General features: G+C 42.9%; 1 protein-coding gene across 1 annotated transcript; it reads left to right on the forward strand.

Annotated features, from left to right (window-relative positions):
• Positions 1 to 1,005: 1,005 nt before the first annotated feature.
• On the forward strand, positions 1,006 to 1,650 carry LOC140582138 (uncharacterized). The gene has a single exon (XM_072706156.1). It carries the CDS (start codon positions 1,006 to 1,008, stop codon positions 1,648 to 1,650), a length of 645 nt encoding a protein of 214 aa, XP_072562257.1.
• The last annotated feature ends 9,061 nt before the right edge of the window (positions 1,651 to 10,711 follow it).

Below are 10,711 nucleotides of genomic sequence, written 5' to 3' on the forward strand. Positions count from 1 at the left end.
GTAATCTTTGTAAAGGAAGACCATGGTCAACAGTATCAAATGCTTTTGTTAAATCTATAAATAGTGCAGAACATGATTTTTTGTTGTCCAAAGCAGTGATTATATCATTTGTGACAGAAGTTAATGCAGTTATTGTACTGTGGCCCTGTCTAAAACCAGACTGACTAGGGAATAAAATATTATTTTCAGACAAAAAGGTTTTAAGTTGTTCTTTTATAATAGATTCAAATAATTTAGCTATAACAGACAACCAGGAAATAGGACGATAATTGTGTGTGTGCACTTGTGTTGTGTTGTGCGCCTGTTGAAGCGGTTGATTTGATTTGAATTATCTGTAAAGTATATTTGAGTGTTTGTGTGCCAGCACGGTTACGTGGGTCGTTGTTTCATTTTTAACTTATTTTTACGTGTGTACTTGTCTGTCCTTGTTAATTGACAGCGTGAGTGTTACCGACAACTGCGGGCACGAGCGGCGTTTCTGTGTGCGTCCTTCGCATCAAACACCCGCGGGTAATATTATCGAACATCGGTAACATTAACTCTAAAAGGACAGTTGCTCCGGAGCTTATTATTTGGGTTATAGTTATAACTGTTTGCTGTTTCCTGTGTGCTGTTTCCTGCGTGAGCGAGACTGGTTGCTACCGCACGAACTTTTAAACTATAACTATAACCCAAATAATAAGTTATAATTAAGCAATCGGATAAATCTTGGCAAGCTTAATAGTCTCCTGATAATCTTCCAAATCCACGATGGATTAATTGCCTCCGCCCCCGGAGTTTTTCCCCGCTAAACGTAAGTATATCACTATGGCTCCTGTCGTTTGCTCCGAGTGCAGTATGTCTAGTTATTCTTCTCCCGTCATTAGCGGTACGTTTGTCTGTGATAAGTGTAAGCTAGTTGCCAGGCTGACGGAGAAGATCGCAGACTTAGAGGGACGCATCCGGACGTTACGGGAGATTCAGGAGAGTGAGAGTTTTATTGACGCAGTGTTAGCGGCTCCGGATATGTCCGTTATAGTGAGCCAGTCTCCCCCGGCTCCGACAGCAGGGCCTTCGCAGCAAGGCGAGTGGGTGACGACCCGGCGGCATAGCCGTAAATCCAAACAGCACTCACACCGGCACCATTCACCCATTCGCGTTTCCAACAGGTTCTCCCCACTCAGTGAAACACCCACTGAGCCGCCTGTTGAAAGCGCTCTGGTAATCGGTGATTCTATGCTAAGAAACGTGAGAGTAGCGACTCCAGTGGCCGTAGTTAATTGTCTCCCTGGTGCCAGAGCGACCGACATCTTATCAAACTTAAAAGTGCTGGCTAAGAGTAAACGTAAGTATTCGCATATTGTTATCCACGTCGGCACAAATGATGTCCGATTGAGGCAATCGGAGATCACTAAAGCAAATTTCATAGCGGTGTGCAGCCTTGCGAAGAAGATGTCCGCGTCAGTAACATGCTCTGGCCCCATCCCTGCTAGACGTGGCGACGAAATGTACAGCAGATTATCGTCGCTGCATCGCTGGCTGTCGGAATGGTGCCCGATAAATGGTGTGGGTTATATAGACCATTGGTGGACATTCTGGGGTAGGCCTTGGCTTTTGAAGAGGGACGTGGGCTGGTGCCGATCTATCAAAAAGCATAGCTCACAGTCTTAGGGCAGATTGCTGACTAACCAGAGCCAAGCCAAGGCGGCAGGCAAAATGGCTTAACCGACCGCCTGCTAGTCGCTTAGAGTCGTCACCCAGGCTTCATATTATTGAGACTGTCTGTTCCCCGCGGTTTTAATTGTGGAGGGTCATTCCATCGTAGTTCGTGTCTTACAAACCTTAGAGAAATTAGACCTATTTCAACTCTGGATAGTAGGTGTAATGCAAACCTAAAACTTGGACTCCTGAACATTAGATCGCTGGCTCCTAAGACATTGCTCGTAAATGAAATCATTACTGATTCCAATCTTAGTGCCCTATGTCTTACTGAGACTTGGCTAAAACCGAATGAGTTCATGGCACTAAATGAATCCACTCCAGCTGAATATAGCTATAGGCATAATCCTCGACCCGATCGCAAAGGTGGCGGAGTTGCTGCAATATTTAAGACCGACCTAGGAGTGCGTGAAAATACTGGTTATAGCTTTAGTACGTTTGAATTTATTATTCCAAGTCTTGCTAGCACATCTAAGTGTAGTTCTACACCTCCAATCACCATTGCCATTGTGTATAGACTGCCAGGCCCCTATAGCAATTTCCTTAAGGAATTTGCAGATTTCTTAACAAGCTTGGTGGTTACTACCGACAAGGCCTTGATTGTTGGTGATTTTAATATTCATATGGAAAATGAAAGTGATCAAGTAACAAAAGCATTTACTACCATTCTTGACTCTGTCGGTGTACATCAGAATGTAACTGGGCCAACTCATGCCTGTAACCACACCCTAGACCTGATTCTTAGTCATGGTGTCCTGGTAGAACACATAATTATCCCTCAGAACCCTCTACTTTCAGATCATTACCTTTTAAACATTTCAAATACAACATAACTCCCATAGCCTCATTATCCGCTGCAACTTTTCTGGAACAGCTCCCACAGTCCTTTAACATAACCTCTGAAGTGTCATGCGTAAATGAACTTGAACAGGTAACCGTGAACATGGTAGAATCATTTCGTACCACTCTTGATCATGTAGCACCACTCAAGAAAATAAAACAGAGATAAGAAACCTGTCCCCTGGTACTCTAACCGTACACGTGAACTTAAACAAGCTTCACGAAAGCTAGAACGCAAATGGCGGTCAACAAAATTAGAAGTTTTTAGATTTGCCTGGAAAGAGAGCCTGTCTAAGTATAGACATGCACTAATGACTGCTAGGTCTATGTATCTCTCTAAACTAATAGAAAATAAAACCAATCCTAAATTCCTATTTGAATCTGTATCTAGGTTAACAAAGAATCGTTCAATGTTAAACTCACAAGTCCCAGAAGCTCTTGGTAGTGATGCCTTTATTGCGTTTTTTAATAATAAAATAACCACGATTAGACATACCATCACGAGCACGCCCACGGTTGCACACAACCACCAATCCTCTGCTAGCGCTAGTGTTATTAGTACTAATGATAACATCTTTGAATGTTTCACTCCTGTAGTGCAGACAGAACTCCTTCAGTTAATTTCCTCTTGCAAACCCACTACTAGCCTTGTTGACCCAATACCCACCAATCTACTTAAGGAAATTGCACCACTGATTAGCACTACATTGTTAAATTTGTTAAACTTCTTAGTCTTGGATATGTTCCTAAATCTTTTAAAATGGCTGTTATTAGACCTATCCTAAAGAAACCAAATCTTGAACCTAGTGACTTAGGAAACTATAGACCCATCTCAAATCTTCCCTTCATTTCTAAAATTCTAGAGAAAGTTGTTGCTCACCAGCTGTCTTCTCCAAGATAATAATGCTAACGAGCTATATCAGTCTGGTTTCAGACCCAATAATAGCACAGAAACGGCCTTAGTCAAAGTGATAAACGACTTGCTTATGGCTTCCGACCGTGGCTGTATATCGCTATTATTCTTACTGGATCTAACTGCAGCATTCGATACTGTAGACCATAATATTCTTTTGGACCGGTTGGAAACATTGATTGGCATTAAAGGGACAGCACTACTGTGGTTTCATTCGTATTTAACTGATCGTTACCAGTTTGTCCATGTAAACAATGAGTCATCCATAGCCACTAAAGTAAGATATGGTGTCCCGCAGGGATCAGTGTTGGGCCCACTACTGTTCAATCTATATATGCTACCGCTTGGTAACAATTAGAAATTACAATGTTAATTTTCATTGTTATGCTGATGATACACAATTGTATCTGTCAAACCTAGTGACACATCCCAGCTCTCTTCTTTAGCCGACTGTCTGCTAGACATCCGTTGTTGGATGGCAAGGAATTTCCTCATGTTAAATACTGAAAAAACTGAGGTCCTTTTAAATCGGTCCTAAGGAGGTCTGCAATAAGTTTGTAAACCCCAACCCTAGCGGCCTCCCTACTCAATTTAAAACAGTGGTCAGAAATCTTGGTGTCCTGGTAGACTCCGACCTCTGCTTCAGTGCTCACATAAATAGCATTACCAGTACGGCATTTTACCATCTACGGAACATAGCCAAGCTTCGGAAGATGCTTTCCTTTCAAGATGCAGAAAAACTAATACATGCCTTTATAACTTCTAGATTGGACTACTGCAATGCCCTCCTTTCGGGTTGTCCATCTGGATCCCTACATAAACTTCAGTTAGTACAAAATGCAGCTGCCAGAGTTCTCACAAAAACTAAAAAATCTGATCACATTAGCCCTATCCTGTCTTCCCTGCACTGGCTACCGGTCAAGTTTAGGATTGATTACAAATTATTGCTATTGACCTACAAAACTCTGAATGGCCTTGCACCACAATATGTTAATGATCTTCTGGTCCCTTACGACCCTTCTCGCCTGCTTTGTTCACAAGGAGCAGGATATCTATTAGTTCCTAAAGTAGACAGGGCTACGGCAGGCTGCAGAGCATTCTCCTACAGAGCTCCGCAGCTGTGGAATGGTCTCCCGGCGGATGTGCGGGATTCAGGCACACTCTCGCTTTTCAAGTCTAGATTAAAAACGCACTTGTATAGCTTAGCGTATAGGAAACCTAGTTCTGGTTCCAGCTAGTCCCTCACTCCCAGTCAGACTAACAGTATGAGGTGAGGAGCTGGGTGGGGATCGGTGTCATTGGCTTTGGATAAACTGAGGCGTCAGTGCTGTCACTCTAGCTTTACACTAGAGTGCTGATGTTCAGGGAGTCCCCATGCCTGTGTTCCCGCCTGTCTCTCCCTCTTTCTCATGCTGCTATACCCAGATCTGCCGGAGCCTAGACGAATATTGCACTCGATCAGTTTGCTTGCACTGCCTCTAGGTTTCCTCAACTGTGACTAATACACAATTTTTTCTTACTTCCTCCCTCACCCCTTCTGGGGTGTGCTCCCTGGAGCACAATGTCGTTGAAGAATTTATGCCTCTGCTGCCTACAAGACAATTACCTCCACCACCGGCAACTACCCTCCAACCTGCCTGCCCTTGGCTCAACACGATGCCTCGCCATCCTTCCCTGCGGCTGTGCCTCTATTAATCCTGCCATCGTGCATCAAGCACCACGTGCCTGCACCGGTCGGCCGCTGCATTGAAACATATTTCAACCCCTGTATTAGCTTAGTCATTTCATCTTGTTTGTTTGACTCATCTGCCGGCCCCTGGAGGATGGGCTCCCCCTTTGGGTCTGGTTCCTCCCAAGGTTTCTTCCTCTTAGGGAGTTTTTCCTTGCCACCGTTGCCTTTGGCTTACTCAATGGGGGGTCCTTACGAGGCAGAAATGTAAAGCGCATTGAGACAATGTAATGTTGTGATAATGCGCTATATAAATAAAATTGAATTGAAAATTGAATTGAATTTGCTCGGTCGCCGGTCAGGGCCGGGAGGACATTTTCCACTTTTTTTCCCGCTCCGGCAGTAGCCTGCTTTGAGAGGGTTTTTTGTGGTTTTTTGGCCTCCCTAGAGCAACTTCGCTTTAGTTTAGCTAAACGTGGTTCAGCAGGAAGTTAATCTCGGGTAAGTAATTGTTAATTTGGTTATTTTAAAAGTTTAATTTAAAAAGGTTGTTATCGCTGACGCTGCCGGATAATTTATAATAAAGTACCGATTTAACGCAAGTGTTAAATTTAGTGTTTTAGTGTACTCGGCACTTTGTTTTAACTATACGTTAATTAGATCAACTAAAAGTTTAAATACTCTATATTAATATACTGGGCTGGGAGTAAAGGACGGGTACATAGTGAGTTAGGTAATTATGGGACCAGCTCAGTGTTGTGTTTGCAAGATGTTTGCCCTTCTGGATGCTTGCGTCCAGTCGGACTTCATCTGCGAGCGATGTAGGTTAGTTGACTCACTCATGGTCCAGGTTCGTGACCTAGAGGAGCGACTGGCTCTCATCCAACATAACAATGAGTTAAAGGAGAGAGTTAATACGCCTTCTAGGGAGACTGTGTGTACATCACAAGCGGGGAGGGGGGAGAATGATGAACAGGTAGGTCGAGAGAGCTGGGTGAACGTAGGTCGTAGACGTAGAAAAGGGCATACACAATTCACAGAGGCGGCATCACCTGAAGTAACGGTGTCTAACTGCTTTCAGGTGCTTCCAGCTTTAGAGCCGGAAGAGACTGGGGAGGCAGGTGGGCCCTTGGGCACCAAGGAGCCACCTAACCCCAGTAGGAGGGAGGTTGTGGTAGTAGGGGATTCAATTATAAGAGGTGTAGATAGTTATGTGTGCACCTGTGATAGAGGGTCCCGTACGGTGTCTTGCCTGCTTGGTGCCCAGGTAGGGGACCTTCCAGATCGAGTGGACAGGCTTTTGGCCCCAGCCGGGGTGGATCCAGTGGTCGTGGTGCATGTTGGCATCAATGACATAGGAAAGGGCAGGAGGGCTGTTCTGCAGGATAAATTTATAGAAGTCGAGGATAAGCTTAGAAGCAGAACGTCCATGGTGGTATTCTCTGGGATACTTCGGTGCCACGTGCAAGTCAGGCAAAGTTAGCTGAGATAAGGGGATTAAATGCGTGGCTAAAATGGTGGTGTAGGAAAGAGGGGTTCAGGTTTATGGGGCACTTGAAGACCTTCTGGAACAGGTGGGACCTGTTCAAGCCGGACGGGTTGCATCTGAACCATAGGGGAACCAGTGTATTGGGGAGGCGTATGTGCAGAATAGTTGAGGAATGTTTAAACTAGGGACTGGGGGGGCAGGGAGGTCAGTTAAGAATTTATGGGGGGAGAGACGGAAAGCCCAAATAAATATTAAAAGTAGACACTGTAAAAGGCCTACCATTAGTGGTCTGTATTTGAATGCTAGGAGTATTAGAAACAAAATTAATGACTTAGAGGCTTTAATTTCTTCAGACAATTACGACATTATAGGAATAACTGAAACATGGATGAGTGACAATGATGGTGATGAATATAATATGGATGGTTATGCGTTGTTCCGTAGAGACCGGATAGGCAAGAAGGGAGGTGGTGTTGCAGTATACGTAAAAGAAAACTTGCAGGCAAGGGATCTCACTGATAAAAATAAAAATTCAGAAGCTGTATGGATAAAACTTGATGCTAAAGATTCAAATGGCCTAATTGTCGGGGTTTGTTATAGAGCACCTACAGTAATGTAGCTGCAGAGGAAAGCAGAATGTTATATGATGATATCAGGATTATGAGTAATAAAAATGATGGTGGTTATGGGTGATTTTAATTTACCTGGGATACAGTGGGACACAGTCTCTGGCTCTTCTGTAAATGAACTTGAGGTGGTGGAATTAGTACAGGATTGTATTTTTACTCAGTTTGTTAATACTCCTACCAGGGGAGAAGCCCTTCTTGATCTTGTTCTCTCTAATAACCAGGATAGGATTGGAAAATTAGAGGTTTTAGACCCATTGTACGGTAGTGATCATAACATGGTTAAATTCAAGGTTAATTTTAGTGTCCGAAGAGCAAAGTCGAAATTAAAAGTATTCAATGTTAGGAAGGCTAACTTTAATGGTATGAGACGGAAATTAGAAACTAAACTGGACAGGAGTTAAATAACAAAACAGTTGAAGAGGCATGGGAATTTTTCAAAAGCACATTGTTGCAAGTGCAAGAGGACTTCATACCTGTTTCCAGCAAAACTAAATCTAGGAAATGACAACCAAGGTGGTTTACTAAGGAAATTAAAAATAAAGTCAGGAGGAAAAGGGCTCTGTTCCACAATTGGAAAATAACTAATGATTTCAAAATTAAGCAGGAGTATCTAAGTCTACAGGCAGAGTTAAAAAATGACATTAGGCTTTCCAAGAGGGATGTAGAAAGAAATTGCATTGGAGGCTAAGCATGACAGTAAAGGTTTCTTCCAATATTTTAACTCCAAGAGAGCACTAAAAGCTGAAATCACTAATTTGCAGGATAGTAAGGGACTTATAATTGATAATGAAATTGATATAGTAAATGAGTTTAATGATTATTTTTCAAGGGTGTTCACAATGGAGAACACAAGTAACTTACCACCAATTAATACGAATACAGCATCGTCTATGACCAATATATGTATAACTGAGGTTGATGTGATACTAAGCCTAGCTAAACTCAAAATAAATAAATGGCAGGGGCCTGATGGCATCTTACCTATAGTTTTAAAAGAGATGAGGGATATTATTAGCCAACCTTTAACTTTACTATTCCAGAAATCGTTATCTGCGGGTGTGGTACCATCAGATTGGAAGCATGCTAATATAACACCCATATTCAAAAAAGGGTATAGAAGTAATCCAGCAAACTATAGGCCAATCAGTTTAACTAGCATTACTGGAAAAATAATGGAAGCTATAATTCAAGTGAAAATGGTAGATTACCTAGATGCAAATAACATTATAAAAGGATAGCCAACATGGATTTAGGAGAGGTAGATCCTGCTTAACGAATCTACTTGAGTTCTTTGAGGAAGCTACAAGTGAAATTGATCACAAAAAGGCCTATGATGTGATTTACTTAGATTTCCAGAAGGCCTTTGATGTTGTCCCCCACAAACGGCTCTTGCTAAAGCTTAAAGCTGCAGGGATTTTAGGAACTATGGCAGTTTGGATCAAAAACTGGCTGACAGGAAGCAGCGAGTAGTTATTAGAGGCACAATGTCACAGTGGGCCTCCGTTCATAGTGGGGTACCGCAGGGTTCAATTTTAGGACCACTATTGTTCCTAATTTACATTAATGATATTGACACAAATACATACAGTAAATTGGTTAAATTTGCAGACGACACCAAGGTGGGTGGTGTAGCAGATACTGATCTAGCAGCAGAGAGGCTTCAAAGGGATCTGGATTTAATTAGCGAATGGGCTGATACTTGGCAGATGAAATTTAACACAGATAAATGTAAGGTAATCCATGCAGGGAGCAGAAATATAAAGTACAGATATTTTATGGGTTCCACTGAAATAAAGGTAGCTGATTACGAGAAAGATCTAGGTATGCATTTTGATGCTTCCATGTCCCACTCTCGCCAGTGTGGGGAAGCAATAAAAAAGGCCAATAGAATGTTGGGTTATATCTCTAGGTGTGTGGAGTTTAAGTCAAGGGAGGTGATGTTACATTTATATAATTCCTTGGTAAGACCCCACCTAGAATACTGTGTGCAGGTTTGGTCACCATACCTCAAGAAGGACATTGCTGCTTTAGAAACGGTGCAACGATGAGCTACGAGAATGATTCCTGGTCTTAGAGGAATGTCTTATGAGGAGAGGTTAGCAGAACTGAATCGGTTTAGCCTGGAGCAAAGGAGACTAAGGGGGGACATGATTCAGGTCTATAAGATTAACGGGTCTGGATGCTGTTCAGCCAAATTACTATTTCAATATTAGTCTAAATACTAGAACTCGTGGCCATAAGTGGAAATTAGCGGGAGAACATTTTAAAACAAATTTGAGGAAGCACTTCTTTACACAGCGTGTAGTTAGAGTATGGAATAGTCTTCCTGCTAGTGTAGTGGAAGCTAAAACCATGGGTTCCTTTAAATCAGAGCTAGATAAGATTTTAACAACTCTGAGCTATTAGTTAAGTTCTCCCCAAACGAGCTTGATGGGCCGAATGGCCTCCTCTCGTTTGTAAATTTCTTATGTTCTTAAAAAGGAAGGATTGCCTCCTTTTAATAATGGGAGGACAAATGCTGACTTCCAGGAGCTAGAGATTACCCCACTGCATAAACTAAGATTAAAAATAGAGGCAATAGAACCAGCAATCAAATCTGCAGCCGTCTTTAAAAAGTAAGGTTCAATCTGGTCTGGCCCAGCAGATGTTTTGCAATCTAAATTTAACAAAGCTTTGTGGACCTGAGCAGATGAGACGGAGGAGAAATTAATGGTCACAAGACTATTGGAGTTGGTGCCTAGACAATCCCCACAAGTTCAGTGAGACTAGACCGAGTATTTATACCAGTATCAATGAAGTGCTTATTAAAGGCATCTATGTTTTGTTTACTCTTTACATCACCGTGACAATGGACCGCAGATTTGATATCACGGAGAGGCTCACGGCTCTGCAGAGGATTTTGGATGGCGGAGACCAGCATGGACATAGGAGGAGCTGCGAAATTACAGCTTCTCGCCTGAAAACCCAAACAACCCCATTCTATCTGCTTTTGGCTCCCCCCTAATCAGCACGGCCCTTGGCCAAGGCCTCTGCTGAGCTCAACAACTCCCCCTGAAGAACAAGGCAGTGAGACTCTCTTGCATTCCTCTCCCCCAACCACAAGGACACCCTACCCCCATCCCACGCCTTCGCTGCTTCATACCCCCAGCATGAACGAGCGGGTCCTTGTACCTTGTACGTTTGGCTGCAGGAACGGACGGCTGTTTGTCTATGCTGGACTACCTCCACCTCCCCATTCCCCTCCCCTGTTGTGAGATGTGGTGACTATGTTCTTATTGCCGAGGTGTTTTTTTTTCTGTTCCTATATTGTACTCCCTACTAGAGTACAGTCTGGGGCTGTTTTTTTTTTTATTCACCTCCACTCTCCTCACGTAATCTTGTTTCTCTGAGCTTTCCTATAGTCCTGTCTTCCTGACCTGTCTACCCCCCTATAATGTTTGTGTATGTATGGTCGGGTTGATGGCCTGCTTTTC

This window comes from Paramormyrops kingsleyae, chromosome 24 (genome assembly GCF_048594095.1).
Source record: "Paramormyrops kingsleyae isolate MSU_618 chromosome 24, PKINGS_0.4, whole genome shotgun sequence".
NCBI classification, from domain to species: Eukaryota; Metazoa; Chordata; class Actinopteri; order Osteoglossiformes; family Mormyridae; genus Paramormyrops; species Paramormyrops kingsleyae.